This window comes from Struthio camelus, unplaced genomic scaffold, assembly GCF_040807025.1.
Source record: "Struthio camelus isolate bStrCam1 unplaced genomic scaffold, bStrCam1.hap1 HAP1_SCAFFOLD_139, whole genome shotgun sequence".
Classification (NCBI taxonomy): Eukaryota; Metazoa; Chordata; class Aves; order Struthioniformes; family Struthionidae; genus Struthio; species Struthio camelus.
Genome location: NW_027182637.1, coordinates 50,148 through 75,412, shown reverse-complemented (window position 1 = coordinate 75,412; position 25,265 = coordinate 50,148). Strand labels below are relative to the sequence as shown.

Sequence of the window (25,265 nt, the reverse complement as noted above, 5' to 3'; positions counted from 1 at the left end):
TGCCCAAAGTTGCCCAAACTTTCCCCAAAGCCGCCCCGAGGTGTCGGTGGGGGGTGGGGGGGGAACCCGGCATCCCCCCCCCCCAGAGGCGCCCCCGGACGCCTGGGCCCCCCCCGGACGCCTGGGCCCCCCCCCAGCCCCACGGAGGAGCCCGGGCGGGGGCGGGGCAGGCGGCCCGGACGCCTGGGCTCCCTGGGAGGGGACGGGTGGGCGGGGGAGGGGGCAGCCCGGACGCCTGGGCTCTCCCGGGCATAGCAGGGCGCGTGGGGAGGGGAAGGGGCCGCCCGGACGCCTGGGTCCCCCCCCCCGGACGCCTGGGTCCCCCGCGGCGTGAGGGCGGGAAGAGCAGGGGCTGCCCGGACGCCTGGGTCCCCTGGGGGCCGTGGGGCAGAGCGGGGAGGGGGGACCCGGACGCCTGGGCCCCTCGGGCAGAGTGAGGGGTCCCGGACGCCTGGGCCCCCAGGGGAGGGACAGACCAGGGGGCTCCCAGACGCCTGGGTCCCGCGGAGGAGGCAGAGCAGGGCAAGGGGGGCCCGGACGCCTGGGTCCCCCCGGACGCCTGGGTCCCGGGACGGAGCTGGGGACCCGGGGCAGAGCAGGGCGTCCCGGACGCCTGGGTCCGCGGCGGGGGGCGCCGCCGGAGCCGCCATGGGGCCGTGGCTGCTCTGCCTGTGGGTGCCGCTGGGCCTGGCCCTGGAGGGTGAGTGAGCGGGACCCGGACGCCTGGGCCCCCCGGGGATGGGGAGCTTGGGACGGAGCGGGCTGCCCGGACGCCTGGGCCCCCCGGGGATGGGGAGCTTGGGACGGAGCGGGCTGCCCGGACGCCTGGGCCCCCCGGGGATGGGGAGCTTGGGACGGAGCGGGCTGCCCGGACGCCTGGGCCCCCCGGGGATGGGGAGCTTGGGACGGAGCGGGCTGCCCGGACGCCTGGGCCCCCCGGGGATGGGGAGCTTGGGACGGAGAGGGCTGCCCGGACGCCTGGGCCCCCCGGGGATGGGGAGCTTGGGACGGAGCGGGCTGCCCGGACGCCTGGGCCCCCCGGGGATGGGGAGCTTGGGACGGAGCGGGCTGCCCGGACGCCTGGGCCCCCCGGGGATGGGGAGCTTGGGACGGAGAGGGCTGCCCGGACGCCTGGGCCCCCCGGGGATGGGGAGCTTGGGACGGAGAGGGCTGCCCGGACGCCTGGGCCCCCCGGGGATGGGGAGCTTGGGACGGAGAGGGCTGCCCGGACGCCTGGGCCCCCCGGGGATGGGGAGCTTGGGACGGAGAGGGCTGCCCGGACGCCTGGGCCCCCCGGGGATGGGGAGCTTGGGACGGAGCGGGCTGCCTGGACGCCTGGGTCCCCGCGGGGCAGCGCACGTCGGGGGGCAGAGCGGTGGCACCCGGACGCCTGGGTCCCCGGAGGGTGGGGGCGCAGCGGGGGGCCCAGGCGTCCGGGCTCCTCACCCCGCGGGCGCCCGCAGAGACGCTGCTGAACACGCGGCTGGAGACGTCCGACCTCAAGTGGACGGTTTATCCCCAGGGCGAGGGGCAGGTGAGGACGTGGGGATGGGGGACGCGGGGACAGCAGAGACGGGGGGACCCTGGGGTCTTGGGGGACACAAGGGACAGCAGGGACAGGGGGACACCGGGGTCCTGGGGGACGTGGGGACATGGGGACAGCAGGGACGGGGGAACACCAGGGACGTGGGGACACCAGGGATGGGGGGACACCAGGGTCCTGGGGGTCTTGGGGGACATGGGGACACCAGGGATGGGGGGACACCAGGGACGTGGGGACACCAGGGATGGAGGGACACCAGGGATGGGGGGACACCAGGGTCCTGGGGGTCTTGGGGGACATGGGGACACCAGGGACGGGGGGACACCAGGGACATGGGGACACCAGGGATGGGGGGACACCAGGGACGTGGGGACACCAGGGACGTGGGGACACCAGGGATGGGGGGACACCAGGGTGCTGGGGGACGCGGGGACAGCGGGGCTGGGGGGCCCCGGCGTCCGTCACCTCCCCCCGTCCGCGTGTCCCCCCGGCCCCACACCCTTCGCCTGGCGCCGGCCCCACGTCCTGTCCCCACCCCGCGTCCTGTCCCGGCCCGGCCCGGCCCTCATCCTGCCCCCCCTGCCCCCCATTGCTGCTCTTCATGGCGTCCCCGTGTCCCCCCGCGTCCCCCTGTGTCCCCCCCGCCCCTCGTGTCCCCATATCCCTCATGTCCCCATGTCCCCCCATGTCCCCCATCTCCTTGCATGTTCCTCCATGTCCCTCCATGTCCCCCCGTGTCCCCCATGTCCCTCCATGTCCCCCCATGTCCCCCCATGTCCCTCCACGTCCCTCCATGTCCCCCCATGTCCCCCCATGTCCCCCATGTCCCTCCATGTCCCCCCATGTCCCCCCATGTCCCTCCATGTCCTCCATGTCCCCCATGTCCCCCATGTCCCTCCATGTCCCCCCATGTCCCCCATGTCCCCACATGTCCCTCCATGTCCCCCCATGTCCCTCCATGTCCCTCCATGTCCCCTCATGTCCCCCCATGTCCCCCCATGTCCCCCATGTCCCTCCATGTCCCTCATGTCCCTCATGTCCCTCCATATCCCCTCATGTCCCTCCATGTCCCTCCATATCCCCCCATGTCCCCCATGTCCCCCCATGTCCCTCCATGTCCCCACATGACCCTCCATGTCCCTCCATGTCCCCCCGTGTCCCCCCGTGTCCCCGTGTCCGGCGGCGGCGGCGGCAGTGGGAGGAGCTGAGCGGGCTGGACGAGGAGCGGCAACAGTCGGTGCGGACGTTCGAGGTGTGCTCGGGGCTGGGCCCCCCCGGCGCCCCCCAGAACAGCTGGCTGCGCTCCACCTGGGTCCCGCGGCGCGGCGCCACCCACGTCTACGCCGAGCTGCGCTACACCGTGCTCGAGTGCGCCAGCCTGCCCCGCCGGCCCCCGGCCCCCGCCGGCCCCGCCGGCCCCCGGCCCGGCCGCCCCGGCCCCCTCGGCCCCGGCCACGACCCCCTCGGCCCCGGCCCCGGCAACGGGCCTAGCGGGCCGGGCCGCTCCGGGCTCCGTAGCGACGGCCTCGGCTCCCTTAGCGACGGTCCCGCCAACAGGCGTCGCCGGCTGGGCAGCCCTGGTCCCCGTAGCGACGGCCCTGGTCCCCGTAGCGACGGCCCTGGCAACGGGCCTAGTGGGCTGCAGAGCCGCGGGCTGCGTAGCAACGGCCCCGGCTCCCTTAGCGACGACCCTGACTTCCTTAGCGACGACCCTGACTTCCTTAGCAACGGCCCCGGCCCCCTTAGCGACGGCCCTGGCAACGGGCCTAGTGGGCTGCAGAGCCACGGACTGCGTAGCAACGGCCCCAGCTCCCTTAGCGACGACCCTGACTTCCTTAGCAACGGCCCCAGTCCCCTTAGCAACGACCCCGGTCCCCGTAGCGACAGCCCTGGCAACGGGCCTAGTGGGCTGCAGAGCCACGGGCTGCGTAGCAACGGCCCCAGCTCCCTTAGCGACGACCCTGACTTCCTTAGCAACGGCCCCGGCCCCCTTAGCGACGGCCCTGGCAACGGGCCTAGTGGACTGCAGAGCCACGGGCTGCGTAGCAACGGCCCCGGCTCCCTTAGCAACGACCCTGATTTCCTTAACAACGGCCCCAGTCCCCTTAGCGACGGCCCCAGCTCCCTTAGCAACGGCCCCAGCCCCCTCAGCAACGGCCCCGGCCCCCTCGGCGACGGCCCCGGCCCCCTCGGCCAGGGCGGGGCGGGCGGGCGGCCGGCGGCCATGGCGGCCCCGGCGGGGGCGGGCCGGGCCTGCAAGGAGACGTTCAACGTGTTCTACCACGAGGCGGACGCGGACACGGCCACGGCCAGCGCGCCGCCCTGGATGGAGAACCCCTACGTGAAGGTGGACACGGTGGCGGCCGAGCACCTGGCGCGGCGCGGGGCGGCCGGCGGGCGGCCGGCCGGCCGCGTCAACCGCAAGACGCTGCGCCTGGGCCCGCTGGCCCGGGCCGGCTTCTACCTGGCCTTCCAGGACCTGGGCGCCTGTATGGCGCTGCTCTCCGTCCGCCTGTACTTCCACAAGTGCCCGGCGGCCACGGCCCGGCTGGCCCGCTTCCCCGAGACGGTGCCGCGGGAGCTGGTGACGGCGGCGGCCGGGCGGTGCGTGGAGGGGGCCGAGCCCGCCGGCCCGGCCGGCCCGGCCATGCTGTGCCGCGAGGACGGGCGCTGGGCCGAGGCGGCCGCCCAGGGCTGCGTCTGCGCCCGCGGCCGGGAGCCCGCCGAGGCCGGGGCCCGATGCCGCGGTGAGGGCCGCTGCGCCGGGGGCGGGGGGGCTGGGGGCAAAGGGGGGGGCTGCAATGGGGCTGGGGGTGGTGGGCCTGGGTGCAATGGGGCTGGGGGCAATGGGCCTGGGTGCAATGGGGCTGGGGGTGCAATGGGGCTGGGGGTGGTGGGGCTGGGTGCAATGGGGCTGGGGGTGCAATGGGGCTGGGGGTGGTGGGGCTGGGTGCAATGGGGCTGGGTGCAATGGGGCTGGGGGTGGTGGGGCTGGGTGCAATGGGGCTGGGGGTGCAATGGGCCTGGGTGCAATGGGGCTGGGGGTGGTGGGGCTGGGTGCAATGGGGCTGGGGGTGCAATGGGGCTGGGGGTGGTGGGGCTGGGTGCAATGGGGCTGGGGGTGCAATGGGGCTGAGGGAAAGGGGGGGTGCAATGGGGCTGGGGGTGCAGTGGGGCTGGGGGTGGTGGGGCTGGGTGCAATGGGGCTGGGGGTGCAGTGGGGCTGGGGGTGGTTGGAGTGGGTGCTAATGGGGGGGCTGGGGGGGTGCAATGGGGCTGGGGGCAGTGGGGCTGGGGGCAATGGGGGTGCAGTGGGGCTGGGGGCTGCCATGGGGCTGGGTGCCACTGGGGGGGGGCAACCGGGCTGGGGGGCGCTGCTATGGGGCTGGGGGCAATGGGGTGCAAGGGGGCAGGGGGTGCAGTGGGGGCAGGCACGGGGGGGGCGCGAGGAGGGGCGGGGGGGGCCGGGGGGGCGCAATGGGGCAGGGCAGGGGCGGGCGCCCGGACGCCGGGGCCCCGGCCCCCCGCTGACCCCCGGGGCAGCCTGTGCCCCCGACACCTTCAAGGCGGAGCCGGGGGGGGGCCGCTGCCAGCCGTGCCCCCCCTACAGCCACGCGCCCGAGACCGGCGCCGCCGCCTGTGCCTGCCGCAACGGGTGGTACCGCGCGCCCGGCGAGGGGCCCGCGCACCGCTGCACCGGTGAGCGCCGCCCCCAACACCCCAAACTGCCCCCCACCGCCCCACCCCCGTGGGAGGGTGCCCGGACACCTGGGCCCCCGGTGGTTGGGTTCCCGGACTCCTGGGCCCCTGGTGGGTGGGTTCCCGGACTCCTGGGCCCCCGGTGGTTGGGTTCCTGGACTCCTGGGCCCCCGGTGGTTGGGTTCCCGGACTCCTGGGCCCGTGGCGGGTGGGTTCCCGGACTCCTGGGCCCCGGTGGGTGGGTTCCTGGACTCCTGGGCCCCCGGCGGTTGGGTTCCCGGACTCCTGGGCCCCCGGTGGTCGGGTTCCCGGACTCCTGGGCCCGTGGCGGGTGGGTTCCCGGACTCCTGGGCCCATGGTGGGTGGGTGCCCGCACGCCTGGGCCCCCAGTGGTTGGGTTCCCGGACTCCTGGGCCCCCGGTGGTTGGGTTCCCGGACTCCTGGGCCCCCGGCGGTTGGGTTCCCGGACTCCTGGGCCCGTGGCGGTTGGGTTCCTGGACGCCTGGGCCCCCGGTGGTTGGGTTCCTGGACTCCTGGGCCCCCGGCGGTTGGGTTCCCGGACTCCTGGGCCCGTGGCGGGTGGGTTCCCGGACGCCTGGGCCCCCGGCGGTTGGGTTCCCGGACTCCTGGGCCCCCGGTGGTTGGGTTCCCAGACGCCTGGGCCCCCGGTGGTTGGGTTCCTGGACTCCTGGGCCCCTGGTGGGTGGGTTCCCGGACTCCTGGGCCCCCGGCGGGTGGGTTCCCGGACGCCTAGGCCCCCGGCGGTTGGGTTCCCGGACTCCTGGGCCCCCGGCGGTTGGGTTCCCGGACTCCTGGGCCCGTGGTGGGTGGGTTCCCGGACGCCTGGGCCCCCGGCGGTTGGGTTCCCGGACTCCTGGGCCCCCGGCGGGTGGGTTCCCGGACTCCTGGGCCCCCGGTGGTTGGGTGCCCGGACGCCTGGGCCCCCGGCGGTTGGGTTCCCGGACGCCTGGGCCCCCGGCGGTTGGGTTCCCGGACTCCTGGGCCCCCGGCGGTTGGGTTCCCGGACGCCTGGGCCCCCAGTGGTTGGGTTCCCGGACTCCTGGGCCCGTGGCGGGTGGGTTCCCGGACGCCTGGGCCCCCGGCGTTTGGGTTCCCGGACTCCTGGGCCCCCAGCGGTTGGGTTCCCGGACGCCTGGGCCCCCGGCGGTTGGGTTCCCGGACTCCTGGGCCCCCGGTGGTTGGGTGCCCGGACGCCTGGGCCCCCGGCGGTTGGGTTCCCGGACTCCTGGGCCCCCGGCGTTTGGGTTCCCGGACGCCTGGGCCCCCAGTGGTTGGGTTCCCGGACTCCTGGGCCCGTGGCGGGTGGGTTCCCGGACGCCTGGGCCCCCGGCGTTTGGGTTCCCGGACTCCTGGGCCCCCAGCGGTTGGGTTCCCGGACGCCTGGGCCCCCGGCGGTTGGGTTCCCGGACTCCTGGGCCCGTGGCGGGTGGGTTCCCGGACGCCTGGGCCCCCAGCGGGTGGGTTCCCGGACTCCTGGGCCCCCGGCGGTTGGGTTCCCGGACGCCTGGGCCCCCGGCGGTTGGGTTCCCGGACTCCTGGGCCCGTGGCGGGTGGGTTCCCGGACGCCTAGGCCCCCGGCGGTTGGGTTCCCGGACTCCTGGGCCCCCGGCGGTTGGGTTCCCGGACTCCTGGGCCCGTGGTGGGTGGGTTCCCGGACGCCTGGGCCCCCGGCGGTTGGGTTCCCGGACTCCTGGGCCCCCGGCGGTTGGGTTCCCGGACGCCTGGGCCCCCGGTGGTTGGGTTCCCGGACTCCTGGGCCCCCGGTGGTTGGGTTCCCAGACGCCTGGGCCCCCGGTGGTTGGGTTCCTGGACTCCTGGGCCCCTGGTGGGTGGGTTCCCGGACTCCTGGGCCCCTGGCGGTTGGGTTCCCGGACTCCTGGGCCCGTGGTGGGTGGGTTCCCGGACTCCTGGGCCCCCGGTGGTTGGGTTCCCAGACTCCTGGGCCCGTGGTGGGTGGGTTCCCGGACTCCTGGGCCCCCGGCGGTTGGGCGCCCGGACGCCTGGGCCTGTGGCGGGTGGGTTCCCGGACTCCTGGGCCCCCAGCGGGTGGGTTCCTGGACTCCTGGGCCCCCGGCGGTTGGGTTCCCGGACGCCTGGGCCCCCGGCGGTTGGGTGCCCGGACTCCTGGGCCCCCGGTGGTTGGGTTCCCAGACTCCTGGGCCCCCGGCGGTTGGGTTCCCGGACTCCTGGGCCCGTGGCGGGTGGGTTCCCGGACTCCTGGGCCCCCGGTGGTTGGGTTCCCAGACTCCTGGGCTCGTGGTGGTTGGGTTCCCGGACTCCTGGGCCCCCGGTGGTTGGGTTCCCGGACTCCTGGGCCCCCGGCGGTTGGGTTCCCGGACGCCTGGGCCCCCGGCGGTTGGGTTCCCGGACTCCTGGGCCCGTGGCGGGTGGGTTCCCGGACGCCTGGGCCCCCGGCGGTCGGGCGCCCGGACGCCTGGGCCCCGCCGAGCGTGCTGTCCGGCCCGGCAGCGCCGCCGTCGGCCCCGCGCAGCCTGGTGGCGCGCCTCAACGGCTCGGTGCTGCGGCTGGAGTGGAGCGAGCCGCTGGAGAGCGGCGGGCGGGCGGACGCCTCCTATGAGGTGGGCTGCCGGGCCTGCCCCGAGCGGGCGCCCTGCGGGCCCTGCGCCCGCCTGGCCTTCGCCCCCGGCGCCGGGGGGCTGCGGGGCCGCGCCGTCACCGTCCGCGGCCTCCGCCCCTCCGTCACCTACACCTTCACCGTGGCCGCCCGCAACGGCGTCTCCGCCCTCAGCCCCCACCCGCCCTGCGCCGAGGAGGTCAACGTCACCACCAACAAGGACGGTCAGCGCCCACCCCCCCCGGGACCCCCCGACCGCCCCCCGGGACCCCCCGACCTGCCGGCAGCCCCCATGGGATCCTCCGGCACCCCCGGGACCCCCCGGGACCCCCCGGCCGCCCCCCGGGACCCCCCGACCTGCCGGCAGCCCCCTGGAGATCCTCCGGCACCCCCGGGACCCCCCGGGACCCCCCGACCACCCCCCTGGGACCCCCCGACCTGCTGGCAGCCCCCATGGGACCCCCGGGACCCCCAACCCATCGGCAGCCCCCTACAGGCCCTCCAGCGCCCCCGGGACCCCCTGGGACCCCCTTGGGCCCCCCGGGACCCCCTGACCTGCTGGCAGCCCCCCGGGACCTCCAGGACCCCCAACCCATCGGCAGCCCCCTACAGACCCTTCAGGACCCCCCGGGACCCCCCGACATGCCAGCAGCATCCTACAAACCCTCCAGCACCCCTGGGACCCCCCGGGACCCCCCCAACCCCCCTGCGATCCCCTAGAGACCCCCCGGGGCCCCCCGGGACCCCTTGGGACCCCCCCAGAGGACCCAGTGCCCCCCCGGGACCCCATGGAGAGCCTCGCGCGACCCCCCGACCCCGTGACCCCGCCATGACCCTGTGACCCTGTGACCCCCCACCCCCTGCCCCGGCTGTGACCCCCGTGCCCCCGCCGTGCCCCCGTGACCCTGCTATGACCCCATGACCCCACTGTGACCCCCATGCCCCCCCGTGACCCCGTGACCCCGTGACCCCTGCCCCCGTGACCCTGCCGTGACCTCGTGTCCTCCCGTGACCCTCTGCCCTCTCGTGCCCCCGACCCTATGACCCGGTGACCCCGCCGTGACCCCGTGACCCCCCTGCCCCCGTGACCCCGCCGTGCCCCCGTGACCCCACCGTGACCCCGTGCCCCCGTGCCCCCGCCGTGACCCCGTGCCCCCGTGCCCCCCCCGTGACCCCGTGCCCCCGCCGTGACCCCCCCATGACCCCGTGCCCCCGCCGTGACCCCGTGCCCCCGCCGTGACCCCGTGCCCCCCCGTGCCCCCGCAGTGCCGCCGCCGGTGCAGGACGTGGTGCGGGTCGGGGGGTCGCCCACGGGGGTGACGCTGTCCTGGCCGGCCCCCGCCCCCGCCCCCCCCGGCGGCCACATCCTCGACTACGAGGTCAAGTACTACGAGAAGGTGAGGGGGGGCCGGGGGGCCCGAGGGTCCTGGGGGGGGTCCTGAGGGGTCCTGGGGGGTTCTAGAGGGGTCTGGGGGGGCCAGGGGGAGTTCTGGGGGGGTCCCCGAGGGTCCTGGGGGGGTCTCAGGGGAACCTGGGGGGTCCTGGGGGGGTCCCCGAGGGTCCTGGGGGGTCCTGAGGGGTCCTGGGGGGTTCTAGAGGGGTCTGGGGGGGCCAGGAGTAGTTCTGGGGGGGTCCCCGAGGGTCCTGGGGGGGTCTCAGGGGAACCTGGGGGGTCCTGGGGGGGTCCCCGAGGGTCCTGGGGGGTCCTGAGGGGTCCTGGGGGGTTCTAGAGGGGTCTGGGGGGGGCAGGGGGAGTTCTGGGGGGTCCCTGAGGGTCCTGGGGGGGTTGGGGGGGAACCTGGGGGTTTCTGGGGGGTCCTAAGGGGTCCTGGGGGGTCCTGGGGGGGTCCCAGAGGGTCCTGGGGGGTCCTGGAGGGTCCTGGGGGGTCCTAGGTGGTCCTAGAGGGGTCTGGGAAGGGTTCTGGGGGGTCCCCGAGGGTCCTTGGGGGGGTCATGGGGGACCTGGAGGTTGCTGGGGGGTTCTAGAGGGTCCTGGGAGGGTTCTGGGGGGTCTGGGGGGCGCCAGGGGGGTCTGGGGGTTCCTGGGGGGGTCTGGGGGGGTCTCAGAGGGTCCTGGGGGAGTCCTAGAGGGACTTGGGGGGGACCTGGGGGGTTCCTGGGGGGTCCTGGAGGGCCCTGGGGGGGACCAGGGAGGCCTGGGGGGATCCTAGGGGGGTCGGGGGGGTATAGAGGGACCCTGGGGGGGTCTGGGGAGGGTCCCAGGGGGACCTGGGCGTTCCTGGGGGGTCCTGGGGACACTGGGAGGGGGCTGGGGGGGCATTTGGGGGTCCCAAGGGACACCAGGGGGGTCTCAGGGGACACTGGGGGGGGCATTTAGGGGTCCCAGGGGATGTCAGGGGGTCCCAAGGGACACGGGGGGGCTGGGGGAGGCGTTCAGGGGTCCCGGGGGGGTTGGGGGGTCCCAAGGGACACGGGGGGGCTGGGGGAGGCGTTCAGGGGTCCCAGGGGGGTTGGGGGGTCCCAAGGGACACGGGGGGGCTGGGGGAGGCGTTCAGGGGTCCCGGGGGGGTTGGGGGGTCCCAAGGGACACGGGGGGGCTGGGGGAGGCGTTCAGGGGTCCCGGGGGGGTTGGGGGGTCCCAAGGGACACGGGGGGGCTGGGGGAGGCGTTCAGGGGTCCCGGGGGGGTCGGGGGGTCCCAAGGGACACGGGGGGGCTGGGGGAGGCGTTCAGGGGTCCCGGGGGGGTTGGGGGGTCCCAAGGGACACGGGGGGGCTGGGGGAGGCGTTCAGGGGTCCCGGGGGGGTTGGGGGGTCCCAAGGGACACGGGGGGGCTGGGGGAGGCGTTCAGGGATCCCGGGGGGGTCCCAAGGGACACGGGGGGGCTGGGGGAGGCGTTCAGGGGTCCCGGGGGGGTCCCAAGGGACACGGGGGGGCTGGGGGAGGCGTTCAGGGGTCCTGGGGGGGGTCCCAAGGGACACGGGGGGCTGGGGGAGGCGTTCAGGGGTCCCGGGGGGGTCGGGGAGCCCCGGGGGCGCAGGGGGCCTGGGGGGTGTTCAGGGGTCCCGGGGGGGGTCGGGGGGTCCCAAGGGACACGGGGGGGCTGGGGGGTGTTCAGGGGTCCCGGGGGGGTCGGGGAGCCCCGGGGGCGCAGGGGCCCAGGCGTCCGGCGGCTCTGAGCCCCGCAGGCGCCGGGGGGCGAGGGCCCCCCCCTGTTCCTGAAGGTGCCGGAGCCGCGGGTGGAGCTGGGGGGGCTGCGCCGGGGGGGGCTCTACGGGGTCCGGGTCCGGGCCCGCTCCGAGGCCGGCTACGGAGACTTCGGCCCCGAGACCGCCGTCAGCACCCAGGCCGCTGGTGAGCCCCCCGGACCCTCCGGGACCCCCCCAGACCCTCCGGGACCCCTGGGACCCCCCCGGACCCTCCGGGACCCCCCCAGACCTCCGGGACCCCTGGGATCCCTGGGACCCCCCCCAGACCCTCCAGACCCTCCGGGACCCCTGGGACCCCCTGGGACCCTCTGGGGACCCCCGGGACCCCCTGGGAACCATCCAGACCCTCCGGGACCCCTGGGACCCCCCCGGACCCTCCGGGACCCCCCCAGACCTCCGGGACCCCTGGGATCCCTGGGACCCCCCCCCAGACCCTCCGGACCCTCCGGGACCCCTGGGACCCCCTGGGACCCTCTGGGGACCCCCGGGACCCCCTGGGAACCACCCAGACCCTCCGGGACCCCTGGGACCCCCCCGGACCCTCCGGGACCCCCCCAGACCCTCCGGGACCCCCCGGGGCCCCCCAGACCCTCCGGACCCTCTGGGACCCCTGGGACCCCCCCAGCCCCCTCGGACCCTCTGGGACCCCTGGGACCCCCTGGGATTCCCAGACCCTCTGGGACCCCCTGGGACCCCCTGGAACCCCCCCCAGACCCTCTGGACCCTCCAGGACCCCTGGGACCCCCCGGACCCTCCAGGACCCCCTGGGACCCCCTGGGATCCCCCCAGACCCTCCGGGACCCTCTGGGATGGCCGGGACCCCCTGGGACCCCCTGGAACCCCCTCCAGCCCTCCCGGACCCTGTGGGACCCCTGGGACCCCCGGGACCCCCCCGTGCTCGTTCAAGACCCCCGAGACCCCCTCTGCTCCCCCTGGGACCCCCGGGACCCCCCCGTGCCCATCCAAGACCCCCGGGACCCCCTCTGCTCCCCCCGGGACCCCCCGGTGCCCCCTGGGACCCCCCAGCTCCCCCCTGGGACCCCCGGGACCCCCCTGTGCCCGTCCAAGACCCCCGGGACCCCCTCTGCTCCCCCCGGGACCCCCCGGTGCCCCCTGGGACCCCCCAGCTCCCCCGGGACCCCCCCTGTGCCCGTCCAAGACCCCCGGGACCCCCCGGCGCCCCCGCTGACGGGGTGGCGCAGAGCCGGGGGGCGCCGGGGGGCAGCTGGGGCTGGTCGCGGGGGCCGCGGCCCTGGGGGCCCTCCTGGTGCTGGCCCTCGTCGCCGGGACCCTCCTCTGCCTGCGGTGAGCGGGGGGCCGGGGGGGCTGGGGGGGTCCTGCAGGGGCTGGGGGGGCCTGGGGGGGTCTCGGGGGGCTCTGGGGGGGTCTGGGGGGGTCCTGCAGGGGCTGGGGGGGGTCTAGGGGGTCTGGGGAGGGTCTCCGAGCGGGTCTGGGGGGGTCTGGGGGGGTTCTGCAGGGACTGGGGTGGTCGGGGGGGGTCTCGGGGAGCTCTGGGGGGGTCTGGGGGGGTCCTGCAGGGTTTGGGGTGGGTCTAGGGGGTCTGGGGAGGGTCTCAGAGCAGGTCGGGGGGGGTCTGGGGGGGTCCTGCAGGGTTTGGGGTGGGTCTAGGGGGTCTGGGGAGGGTCTCAGAGTGGGTCGGGGGGGTCTGGGGGGGTCCTGCAGGGGCTGGGATGGTCTGGGGGGGGTCTCGGGGAGCTCTGGGGGGGTCTCAGGGGGGTCTGGGGGGGTCCTGCAGGGTTTGGGGTGGGTCTAGGGGGTCTGGGGAGGGTCTCCGAGCGGGTCGGGGGGTCTGGGGGGGGTCCTACAGGGGCTGGGATGGTCTGGGGGGGTCTCGGGGAGCTCTGGGGGGGTCTGGGGGGGTCTCAGGGGGGTCTGGGGGGGTCCTGCAGGGTTTGGGGTGGGTCTAGGGGGTCTGGGGAGGGTCTCAGAGCGGGTCGGGGGGGGTCTGGGGGGGTTCTGGAGGGTCTGGGGGGTCTGGGGTGGTCTCGGGGGGCTCTGGGGGGGTCTGGGGGGGTTCTGGAGGGTCTTGGGGGTCTGGGGGGGTCTCGGGGGGCTCTGAGGGGGTCTGGCGGGTCTGGGGGGTCCTGCAGGGTCTGGGGGGGAACTGGGGGGGTCCTGCAGGGTTTGGGGTGGGTCTAGGGGGTCTGGAGGGGTCTCAGAGCGGGTCTGGGGGGGTCTGGGGGGTTCTGGAGGGGCTGGGGGGGTCTTGGGGGGCTCTGAGGGGGTCTGGCGGGTCTGGGGGGTCCTGCAGGGGCTGGGGGGGGAGCTGGGGGGGTCCTGCAGGGTTTGGGGTGGGTCTAGGGGGTCTGGAGGGGTCTCTGGGGGGGTCTGGGGGGGTCTGGGGGGGTCCTGCAGGGTCTGGGGGGGTCTCAGAGGGGGTCGGGGGGGTCTGGGGGGTCTGGGGGGGTCTCGGAGGGGGGTCTGAGGGGGCTGGGGGGGAGCTGGGGGGGATTCAGGGGGCTCTGGGGGGGTCTGGGGGTCTCAGAGGGGGTCTGGGGGGTCTGGGGGGGGTCTGAGGGGGCTGGGGGGTCCTGCAGGGTCTGGGGGGGTCGAGGGGTCCCGGGGGTCCGGGGGTCCCAGGGGGTCAGGGGTCACGGGGGGGGTCCCAGGGGGTCCCGGGGGGTCCTGAGGGGTCCGGGGGGGGTCAGGGGGGTCCCAGGGGGTCAGGGGGGTCCTGGGGGGTCTTGGGGGGGTCAGGGGGTCCCAGGGGGTCAGGGGGTCCCTGGGGGGTCAGGGGGGTCCCAGGAGGTCAAGGGGGGTCCTGGGGGGTCTTGGGGGGGGTCAGGGGGTCCCAGGGGGTCGGGGGTCGCGGGGGGGGTCCCAGGGGGTCCCGGGGGGTCCCGGGGGGTCCCTGGGGGGTCTTGGGGGGGTCAGGGGGGTCCCAGGAGGTCAAGGGGGTCCCTGGGGGGTCAGGGGGGTCCCAGGAGGTCAAGGGGGGTCCTGGGGGGTCTTGGGGGGGTCAGGGGGTCCCAGGGGGTCAGGGGTCCGGGGGGGGTCAGGGAGGTCCCAGGGGGTCAGGGGGGGTCCTGGGGGGTCTTGGGGGGGGTCAGGGGGGTCCCAGGAGGTCAAGGGGGTCCCTGGGGGGTCAGGGGGGTCCCAGGAGGTCAAGGGGGGTCCTGGGGGGTCTTGGGGGGGTCAGGGGGTCCCAGGGGGTCAGGGGTCCGGGGGGGGTCAGGGAGGTCCCAGGGGGTCAGGGGGGGTCCTGGGGGGTCTTGGGGGGGTCAGGGGGTCCCAGGGGGTCAGGGGTCCGGGGGGGTCAGGGGGGTCCCAGGAGGTCAAGGGGGGTCCTGGGGGGTCTTGGGGGGGGTCGGGGGGTCTCCGGGGGGTCGGGGGGGTCTCCGGGGGGCTTTGGGGGGGTCTCTGGGGGGGGCCCAGCAGCAGCCCCCCCCGACACGCGTCCCCCCCCCCAGGCGCCAGGGCCTCGGCCGCGACACCGAGGACGGGGACAAACCCGGCCAGTTCCTCGTGGGGCACGGTGAGACCCCCCGCGTCCCCCCCGGCCCCCCGTGTCCCCCCGGCGTGTCCCCCGCGGTGGCCCCGAGCCCAGCGTCCGCCGTGGTGACAGGCGGTGGTGCGTCCCCCCCCCGCCGGTGACGGTGTCCCCGCGTCCCCGTGTCGCCGTGGTGACGACATCCCCCCCCCGTCCCTATGGCGGCAGCGTCCCCATGTCCCTCGGTCCCCATGGTGACGGCACCCCCCGTCCCTGTGCCCCCATGTTCCCATGACGACGGTGTCCCCCTGTCCCCCGTCCCCCTGTCCCCGTGTCCCCAACGTCCCCGTGATGACGGTGTCCCCCGTCCCCCTGTCCCCCGTCCCCTGTCCCCCGTCCCCGTGTCCCCGTGTCCCCATGTCCCTGTGTCCCCATGTCCCCCTGTCCCCGTGTCCCTCTGTCCCCCTGTCCCTGTGTCCCCGTGTCCCCGTGTCCCCGTGTCCCGTGTCCCCGTGTCCCCCTGTCCCTGTGTCCCCATGTCCCCGTGTCCCCGTGTCCCCATGTCCCCGTGTCCCCCTGTCCCCCTGTCCCCGTGTCCCCATGTCCCTGTGTCCCCGTGTCCCCAATGTCCCCGTGATGACAGTGTCCCCCGTCCCCATGTCCCGTGTCCCCGTGTCCCCCTGTCCCCCATGTCCCTGTGTCCCCCTGTCCCCGTGTCCCTGTGTCCCCCTGTCCCTGTGTCCCCCTGTCCCCAATGTCCCCGTGATGACGGTGTCCCCTGTCCCTGTGTCCCCCTGTCCCCAACGTCCCCGTGATGACGGTGTCCCCTGTCCCCGTGTCCCCGTGTCCCCGTGTCCCCCTGTCCCTGTGTCCCCCTGTCCCCAACGTCCCCGTGATGACGGTGTCCCCTGTCCCCGTGTCCCCATGTCCCCGTGTCCCCCTGTCCCTGTTTCCCCCCTGTCCCCGTGTCCCTGTGTCCCCGTGTCCCCCTGTCCCCATGTCCCCCATGTCCCTGTGTCCCTCTGTCCCCATGTCCCCATGTCCCCGTGTCCCCCCGTCCCCCTGTCCCCAACGTCCCCGTGATGACGGTGTCCCCCGTCCCCGTGTCCCCGCGTCCCCGCGTCCCCCGTCCCCAACGTCCCCGCCACGACGGCGTCCCCGCAGGGAACAAGCTCTACATCGACCCCTTCACCTACGAGGACCCCGACGAGGCCGTGCGGGAGTTCGCCAAGGAGATCGACGTCTCCTACGTCAAGATCGAGGAGGTCATCGGCGCAGGTGGCCCGGCCCTCCGCCCCCCCGGCCCCGTGTCCCCGCGTCCCCAGGGCCCTCATTCCACCTCTGTGTCCCCATCTTCCTGGTGCCGTCCCCATGTCCCATGTCCCCTGTCCCCATGTCCCCATGTCCCCATGTCCCCTGTCCCCCAGGGGAGTTCGGCGAGGTGTGGGGCCACCCCATCCCCATGTCCCATGTCCCCATGTCCCCATGTCCCCTGTCCCCCAGGGGGGTTCGGCGAGGTGTGGGGCCACCCCATCCCCATGTCCCCATGTCCCCTGTCCCCATGTCCCCCAGGGGAGTTCGGCGAGGTGTGCGGCCACCCCATCCCCATGTCCCCTGTCCCATGTCCCCTGTCCCCTGTCCCCCAGGGGGGTTCCTCGAGGTGTGCGGCCACCCCATCCCCATGTCCCCATGTCCCCTGTCCCATGTCCCCTGTCCCCTGTCCCCCAGGGGGGTTCCTCGAGGTGTGCGGCCACCCCATCCCCATGTCCCCTGTCCCCTGTCCCCATGTCCCCATGTCCCCTGTCCCCTGTCCCCCAGGGGAGTTCGGCGAGGTGTGGGGCCACCCCATCCCCATGTCCCATGTCCCCATGTCCCCATGTCCCCATGTCCCCATGTCCCCTGTCCCCCAGGGGAGTTCAGCGAGGTGTGGGGCCACCCCATCCCCATGTCCCCATGTCCCCTGTCCCCCAGGGGGGTTCGGCGAGGTGTGGGGCCACCCCATCCCCATGTCCCATGTCCCCATGTCCCCATGTCCCCTGTCCCCCAGGGGGGTTCCTCGAGGTGTGCGGCCACCCCATCCCCATGTCCCCATGTCCCATGTCCCCATGTCCCCATGTCCCCTGTCCCCCAGGGGGGTTCCTCGAGGTGTGCGGCCACCCCATCCCCATGTCCCCATGTCCCCTGTCCCCATGTCCCCTGTCCCCCAGGGGGGTTCCTCGAGGTGTGGGGCCACCCCATCCCCATGTCCCCATGTCCCCTGTCCCCATGTCCCCATGTCCCCTGTCCCCCAGGGGAGTTCGGTGAGGTGTGGGGCCACCCCATCCCCATGTCCCCATGTCCCCTGTCCCCCAGGGGAGTTCGGCGAGGTGTGGGGCCACCCCATCCCCATGTCCCATGTCCCCTGTCCCCCAGGGGGGTTCGGCGAGGTGTGGGGCCACCCCATCCCCATGTCCCATGTCCCCTGTCCCCCAGGGGGGTTCGGCGAGGTGTGGGGCCACCCCATCCCCATGTCCCATGTCCCCTGTCCCCCAGGGGGGTTCGGCGAGGTGTGGGGCCACCCCATCCCCATGTCCCCATGTCCCCATGTCCCCTGTCCCCCAGGGGAGTTCGGTGAGGTGTGGGGCCACCCCATCCCCATGTCCCCATGTCCCCTGTCCCCCAGGGGGGTTCGGCGAGGTGTGGGGCCACCCCATCCCCATGTCCCCATGTCCCCTGTCCCCTGTCCCCCAGGGGGGTTCGGCGAGGTGTGGGGCCACCCCATCCCCATGTCCCCATGTCCCCATGTCCCCTGTCCCCCAGGGGAGTTCGGCGAGGTGTGGGGCCACCCCATCCCCATGTCCCCTGTCTCCTGTCCCCCAGGGGAGTTCGGCGAGGTGTGGGGCCACCCCATGTCCCATGTCCCCATGTCCCCTGTCCCCCAGGGGGGTTCGGCGAGGTGTGGGGCCACCCCATCCCCATGTCCCCTGTCCCCTGTCCCCCAGGGGGGTTCGGCGAGGTGTGGGGCCACCCCATCCCCATGTCCCCTGTCCCATGTCCCCATGTCCCCTGTCCCCTGTGCCCTGTCCCCCAGGGGAGTTCGGCGAGGTGTGGGGCCACCCCATCCCCATGTCCCCTGTCCCCTGTCCCCCAGGGGGGTTCGGCGAGGTGTGGGGCCACCCCATGTCCCATGTCCCCATGTCCCCTGTGCCCTGTCCCCCAGGGGAGTTCGGCGAGGTGTGCCGGGGGCGGCTCAAGGTGCCGGGCCGCCGCGAGGGCTGCGTGGCCATCAAGACGCTCAAGGGCGGCTACACGGAGCGGCAGCGGCGCGACTTCCTGAGCGAGGCCAGCATCATGGGGCAGTTCGAGCACCCCAACGTCATCCGCCTCGAGGGCGTCGTCACCGCCAGCGCCCCGGCCATGATCCTCACCGAGTTCATGGAGAACGGCGCCCTCGACGCCTTCCTGCGGGTACCCGGGGCGCCCGGCCGGGGGGGACAGGGGCACCCAGGGCACCTGGACACCGGGAGACGTCGGGGACCTGGGGGACGTGGAGGGACATGGGGGGACATGGGGGGACATGGGGGGACATGGAGGGACATGGGGGGACATGGGGGGACATGGAGGACATGGGGGACATGGGGGGACATGGGGGGACATGGAGAGACATGGAGGGACATGGAGGGACATGGAGGGACATGGGGGGACATGGAGGGACACGGGGGACCTGGGGGGACATGGAGAGACATGGGGGGACATGGAGAGACATGGAGGGACATGGGGGACCTGGGGGGACATGGAGAGACATGGGGGGACATGGGGGGACATGGAGAGACATGGAGGGACATGGGGGACCTGGGGGGACATGGAGAGACATGGAGGGACATGGGGGGACCTGGGGGACCTGGGGGACCTGGAGGGACATGGAGGGACATGGAGGGACATGGGGGGACATGGGGGGACATGGAGAGACATGGAGAGACATGGGGGACCTGGGGGGACATGGAGAGACATGGAGGGACATGGGGGGACCTGGGGGACCTGGGGGACCTGGAGGGACATGGAGGGACATGGAGGGACATGGAGGGACATGAGGGGACATGGGGGGACATGGGGGACATGGGGGACCTGGAGGGACATGGGGGGACATGGGGGGACATGGAGGACATGGAGGGACATGGAGGGACATGGGGGGACATGGGGGGACATGGGGGACACGGGGGGACACGGGGGGACATGGGGGGACATGGAGGGACATGGAGGACATGGAGGGACACGGGGGGACACGGGGGGACATGGGGGGACATGGGGGGACATGGGGGACACGGGGGGACATGGGGGGACACCCAGAGAGATGGGGTGGACATGGACATAGTGGGACGTGGGGGGACACGGGGCACCTCAGGGCGCCAGGGGAGGGGCAGGACGAGGAGCCCCGCCTCGGCCCCGCCCACCTCAAACCCCGCCCACCCATTAGCCCCGCCCACCCATTGGACCCGCCCACTCAATAGCCCCACCTCCAGCAGCAGCACCTCTCCGGCCACCAGGGGGCCCCACAGCTCGGCCCTAGCCCCGCCCTCGGGTCAGGCCCCGCCCCCAGGCCAGGCCCCGCCCCTAGGCTGATGCCCCGCCCCCAGGCTGAGGCCCCGCCCCCGCCCCGCCCCCCAGGGCTGCGCCGGCCGCCTGGGCACGCTGCAGCTGGTGGCCATGCTGCGGGGCATCGCGGCCGGCCCCGCCCCCCGGGCCTGGCCCCGCCCCCAGGCTGAGGCCCCGCCCCCAGGCTGAGGCCCCGCCCCCGCCCCGCCCCCAGGGCTGCGCCGGCCGCCTGGGCACGCTGCAGCTGGTGGCCATGCTGCGGGGCATCGCGGCCGGCCCCGCCCCCCCGGGCCTGGCCCCGCCCCCAGGCTGAGGCCCCGCCCCCCGCCCCGCCCCCAGGGCTGCGCCGGCCGCCTGGGCACGCTGCAGCTGGTGGCCATGCTGCGGGGCATCGCGGCCGGCATGCGCTACCTGGCCGACATGAGCTACGTGCACCGCGACCTGGCCGCCCGCAACATCCTCGTCAACAGCAACCTCGTCTGCAAGGTCTCCGACTTCGGCCTCTCCCGCTTCCTGGAGGAGAGCTCCGCCGACCCCACCTACACCAGCTCCCTGGTGCGCCCCCCGCGCCCGGCCCCCCCCGCGCGCCTGGGCCTCCCCGGACGCCTGGGCCCCCCTCGCCCGGACACCTGGGTCCTCCCTCCTGGACGCCTGGGCTCCTCCCCCGGACGCCTGGGCCCCCCTCGCCCGGACACCTGGGTCCTCCCTCCTGGACGCCTGGGCCCCCCCGCGCGCCTGGGCTCCTCCCTCCTGGACACCTGGGCCCCCCCCGCGCGCCTGGGCTCCTCCCCCGGACACCTGGGCTCCTCCCCCGGACGCCTGGGCCCCCCCGCGCGCCTGGGCTCCTCCCTCCTGGACACCTGGGCCCCCCCGCGCGCCTGGGCTCCTCCCCCGGACGCCTGGGCCCTCCCGGACGCCTGGGCCCCCCCGCGCGCCTGGGCCTCCCCGGACGCCTGGGCCCCCCTCGCCCGGACACCTGGGTCCTCCCTCCTGGACGCCTGGGCCCCCCCGCACGCCTGGGCTCCTCCCCCGGACGCCTGGGCCCTCCCGGACGCCTGGGCCCCCCCGCGTGCCTGGGCCCTCCCGGACGCCTGGGCCCCCCTCGCCCGGACACCTGGGTCCTCCCTCCTGGACGCCTGGGCCCCTCCCGGACACCTGGGCCCCCCCGGACGCCTGGGCCCCTCCCCGGATGCCTGGGCCCTCCCACACACCTGGGCTCCCTCTGGACACCTGGGCCCCGCCCTGGACGCCTGGGCCCTCCCGCGCGCCTGGGCCCCCCTAGACACCTGGGCCCCCCCCGGACGCCTGGGCCCTCCCACACGCCTGGGCTCCCTCCGGACACCTGGGCCCCCCCAGACGCCTGGGCCCCCCCAGATGCCTGGGCCCCTCCCCGGACGCCTGGGCCCCCCTAGACACCTGGGCCCCCCTAGACACCTGGGCCCCCCCCGGACGCCTGGGCCCCCCCGGACGCCTGGGCCCCCCCCGGACACCTGGGCCCCTCCCCAGACACCTGGGCCCCCCCCGGACACCTGGGCCCCCCCGGACGCCTGGGCCCCTCCCCGGATGCCTGGGCTCCCCCCGCGTGCCTGGGCCCCTCCCCAGACACCTGGGCGCCCCCCCCCCGGATGCCTGGGCCCTCCCACACGCCTGGGCTCCCTCTGGACACCTGGGCCCCCCCTGAACACCTGGGCCCCCCCCCAGACGCCTGGGCCCCCCCGGACGCCTGGGCCCCCGGGCCCGCGAAGGCAGGGAGGAAGCCGGCGGGCGGGGGCGCGGGGGGGTCTCCGGCCGCCGGGGCCCCGCTGAGCGCCGGGGCCGGCAGGGCGGCAAGATCCCGATCCGCTGGACGGCGCCCGAGGCCATCGCCTTCCGCAAGTTCACGTCGGCCAGCGACGCCTGGAGCTACGGCATCGTCATGTGGGAGGTGATGTCCTTCGGCGAGCGGCCCTACTGGGACATGTCCAACCAGGACGTGAGTGACGGGCGCCCCGGACACCGGGGCCCTCGGCGGGGCGGGGAGGGCGCTGCGGACACCCGGACGCCTGGGCCCCCCCGGGGGGGGGGGGGGGGCGCGACGCGAGCGGCGGGCCCAGGCATCCGGGCTCCCACCCCAGGGCTCGGAGCCGGGGGGCCTCTGCGGGCTCCTCCCTGGCCGCAGCCTCGTTAGCGGCGGCTGGGGGTAATTAGCCCTCGTCAGCCTGGGACGGGGCCCAGCTGGGGAGGGGATGGGGGAGACGCCGGACACCTGGGCCCCATGGGAAGGGGTGGGGGCTCCCGGACACCTGGACCCCTGGGAGGGGGTGGGGTCACCCGGACGCCTGGGCCCCCTGGGGCAGCAGCGGGGCAGGGGGTGAGGGGTCTCCCGGACGCCTGGGCCCCCTGGGGCAGCAGCGGGGGTGTGCGCAGGGGGTCTCCCGGACACCTGGGCCCCCTGGGGCAGCAGCGGGGCAGGGGGTGAGGGGTCTCCCGGACGCCTGGGCCCCCTGGGGCAGCAGCGGGGGTGTGCGCAGGGGGTCTCCCGGACACCTGGGCCCCCTGGGGCAGCAGCGGGGGGGGCAGGGGGGGTCTCCCGGACGCCTGGGCCCCCTGGGGCAGCAGCGGGGGGGGCAGGAGGGTCTCCCGGACGCCTGGGCCCCCTGGGGCAGCAGCGGGGGGGGCAGGAGGGTCTCCCGGACGCCTGGGCCCCCTGGGGCAGCAGCGGGGGGGGCAGGAGGGTCTCCCGGACGCCTGGGCCCCCTGGGGCAGCAGCAGCGGGGGGGGCAGGAGGGTCTCCCGGACGCCTGGGCCCCCTGGGGCAGCAGCGGGGGGGGCAGGAGGGTCTCCCGGACGCCTGGGCCCCCTGGGGCAGCAGCGGGGGGGGCAGGAGGGGTCTCCCGGACGCCTGGGCCCCCTGGGGCAGCAGCGGGGGGGGCAGGAGGGTCTCCCGGACGCCTGGGCCCCCTGGGGCAGCAGCAGCGGGGGGGGCAGGAGGGGTCTCCCGGACGCCTGGGCCCCCTGGGGCAGCAGCGGGGGGGGGCAGGAGGGTCTCCCGGATGCCTGGGCCCCCTGGGGCAGCAGCGGGGGGGGGCAGGAGGGTCTCCCGGACGCCTGGGCCCCCTGGGGCAGCAGCGGGGGGGGCAGGAGGGTCTCCCGGACGCCTGGGCCCCCTGGGGCAGCAGCAGCGGGGGGGGCAGGAGGGTCTCCCGGACGCCTGGGTCCCTGAGCGCGGCCCCGCAGGTGATCAACGCCATCGAGCAGGACTACCGGCTGCCGCCGCCGGCCCGCTGCCCCGCGGCGCTGCACCAGCTCATGCTGGACTGCTGGCAGCGCGACCGCAACGCCCGGCCCCGCTTCGGCGACCTGGTGGGCGCCCTCGACAAGCTCATCCGCCGGCCGGCCGCCCTGCGCCTGGCCGCGCCCGAGGCGCCCGGGTACGCGCCGCGCGCCTGCGCCCCGGACGCCTGGGCCCCTCCGCCCCCCCCAGACACCTGGGGCCCCGGGGGACCTGCCAATGTCCCCCCCGGACGCCTGGGCCCCTCCGCCCCTCCCCAGACACCTGGGGCCCCGGGGGACCTGCCAATGTCCCCCCCGGACGCCTGGGCCCCTCCGCCCCCCCCCAGACACCTGGGGCCCCGGGGGACCTGCCAATGTCCCCCCCGGACGCCTGGGCCCCTCCGCCCCCCCCCAGACACCTGGGGCCCCGGGGGACCTGCCAATGTCCCCCCCGGACGCCTGGGCCCCTCCGCCCCTCCCCAGACACCTGGGGCCCCGGGGGACCTGCCAATGTCCCCCCCGGACGCCTGGGCCCCTCCGCCCCCCCCCAGACACCTGGGGCCCCGGGGGACCTGCCAATGTCCCCCCCGGACGCCTGGGCCCCTCCGCCCCCCCCCAGACACCTGGGGCCCCGGGGGCCCTGCCAATGTCCCCCCTGGATGCCTGGGCCCCTCCGCCCCTCCCCAGACACCTGGGGCCCCGGGGGACCTGCCAATGTCCCCCCCGGACGCCTGGGCCCCTCCGCCCCTCCCCAGACACCTGGGACCCCGGGGGCCCTGCCAATGTCCCCCCCGGACGCCTGGGCCCCTCTGCCCCCCCCAGACACCTGGGGCCCCAGGGGCCCTGCCAATGTCCCCCCCGGACGCCTGGGCCCCTCTGCCCCCCTCCCCGACACCTGGGGCCCCGGGGGCCCTGCCAATGTCCCCCCCGGACGCCTGGGCCCCTGCCGCCCCTGCAGGCCGTGGGGACGCTCTCCCTGGACACCTGGGTCCCTGTGGGGCTGGGGAAGGCAGTGGGGATCCCCGGACACCTGGGCCCCTGGTGGGGGGGAAGCAGGAGGTGAAGGGAGCAGCAGCACCCGGACGCCTGGGCCCCGGCGGGGAGGTGATGGTGCAGGCCGGCCCGGACGCCTGGGTCCCCGGGGCTGAGGGGATCCCGGACGCCTGGGCCCCTGGGCCGGGGGGGGGGGGGGAGGAAGCGGGAGGCGAAGGGAGCAGCAGCACCCGGACGCCTGGGTCCCCGCAGGCCCTCGCCGCCGCTGCTGGAGCCGCGGGGGCCGCGCGCCCCCTTCGCCTCGGTGGGCGAGTGGCTCCGCGCCATCCACATGGGCCGCTACGAGGAGAAGTTCAGCAGCGCCGGCGTGAGCTCCCTGGAGCTGGTCAGCCGCCTGCGGAGCGAGTGAGCGGGGCCGGGGGGGCGCGGGGGGGGGACGCGGGGGGGGGGGGACACGAGGGGGAGCCGCCGGGTGACGCCGTCCCCGCCGCAGGGACCTGCTCCGCATGGGGGTGACGCTGGCCGGGCACCAGAAGAAAATCCTGGCGAGCGCCCAGAGCCTGCCGGGCCCCGACGGCGCCTCGGCCCCCGCCGGAGCCGCCGGCACCTGCTTCTAAGCCGGCCCCGGGCGCCGGCGCCCCCCCCCGGCTCCGCCCCCGCCATGGCCGCCATGGACCCGGCTCAGCACGACTGCACCTCGGCCAGCACCAAGATGGCTGCCAGGGACCCTTTCCGAGATGGCCGCACCTTGGTCAAGACTAAGATGGCCGCTGGGCACACATTCCAAGATGGCCGCACCTTGGCTTGCACCAAGATGGCTGCCAGGGACCCATTCCAAGATGGCCGCACCTTGGTCAAGACCAAGATGGCTGCCAGGGACCCATTCCAAGATGGCCACACCTTGGTCAAGACCAAGATGGCTGCCAGGGACCCATTCCAAGATGGCCACACCTTGGTCAAGACCAAGATGACTGCCAGGGACCCATTCCAAGATGACCGCACCTTGGTCAAGACCAAGATGGCTGCCAGGGACCCATTCCAAGATGGCCGCACCTTGGTCAAGACCAAGATGGCTGCCAGGGACCCATTCCAAGATGGCCGCACCTTGGTCAAGACCAAGATGGCTGCCAGGGACCCATTCCAAGATGGCCACACCTTGGTCAAGACCAAGATGGCTGCCAGGGACCTATTCCAAGATGGCCGACCCTGGCTGGGCTACCCAATATGGCTGCCACACTGAGGGGGGGTCCCACTGCCCCCTCGGGTGCCCACAGCTGGGACAGCCAAGATGGCTGCACCACCAAGATGGCCGCCAGCCCCACCCCCCACCTCGTGCTCCGCGGTGATGATGCGAGCGCTGTGATGTCATGGGCGAGGGGGCGGCTCTGGGGCGGGGCGTGATGTCATCACGTGTGGCCTGGGGGTGGTGACGTCACAGCGAAGCAGGGGACGGGCGGGCCGGGGCCCGGCGTGTGATGTCACCGCTGTGACGTCATACTGCCGTGACGTCACCGCCTGGCGTTGTTACCTCAGCGCTGCCGGCGCCCGGCCCCCTCTGATGATGTCATAAGGTCGCAGCCCTCCCCCCTCCCGGGGCTTTCAAGCGGCAGGTGATGATGTCACAGCCCTTGGCCCCGCCCCCTGCTCATCATCTTGAACCAAAGAGGGGCGGGGCCTGTCCAGCCCCGCCCCCTCGCCCCAATGGGCGGGGCCTCGGGGTGGGCGGGGCTCCACCTTTGGGTTTTTTTTTTTTTAAACCTCTTTTTGCTAAATTATGGCCCGAGTCGGAGCCAATAAACTCGGCGACTCGTTAGCGCTGGGCAGCGGGTATGCAAATGAGGCACTGGGCCGGCCAATCAGAGGGGTGCCCAGGGAGGGGGTGGGGCCACCCGGACACCTGGGCCCCCTGGGATGGGGGGGGAGGGGGGGGCGACACCGAAGGAACCAGAACAGGCGAATTCGGTGGTTTAGGTTTTATTGGGGGGGGGGG

The 25,265-nt window shown here is 75.4% G+C and overlaps 1 protein-coding gene across 1 annotated transcript; it reads left to right on the top strand.

The window, feature by feature from the left end:
• Nucleotides 1-232: 232 nt before the first annotated feature.
• On the top strand, nt 233-25,088 carry EPHB4 (EPH receptor B4). The gene is made up of 17 exons (XM_068929278.1): nt 233-700; nt 1,464-1,534; nt 2,739-2,928; nt 3,784-4,290; nt 5,087-5,242; nt 7,733-8,062; nt 9,105-9,235; nt 10,987-11,152; nt 12,210-12,312; nt 14,439-14,503; nt 15,623-15,736; nt 17,658-17,905; nt 19,370-19,585; nt 20,853-21,002; nt 22,247-22,440; nt 23,528-23,680; nt 23,769-25,088. Exons 1-17 carry the CDS (start codon nt 649-651, stop codon nt 23,890-23,892), a joined length of 2,970 nt encoding a protein of 989 aa, XP_068785379.1. The 5' UTR covers nt 233-648; the 3' UTR covers nt 23,893-25,088.
• Nucleotides 25,089-25,265: the final 177 nt, after the last annotated feature.

Coding starts and splice junctions, on each gene's coding strand:
- EPHB4 (XM_068929278.1), top strand. CDS start 649: ATGGGGCCGTGGCTGCTCTGCCTGTGGGTGCCGCTGGGCCTGGCCCTG. Junction 19,586..20,852: donor CCACCTACACCAGCTCCCTG/GTGCGCCCCCCG, acceptor CGGGGCCGGCAG/GGCGGCAAGATCCCGATCCG. Junction 22,441..23,527: donor GCCGCGCCCGAGGCGCCCGG/GTACGCGCCGCG, acceptor GGGTCCCCGCAG/GCCCTCGCCGCCGCTGCTGG.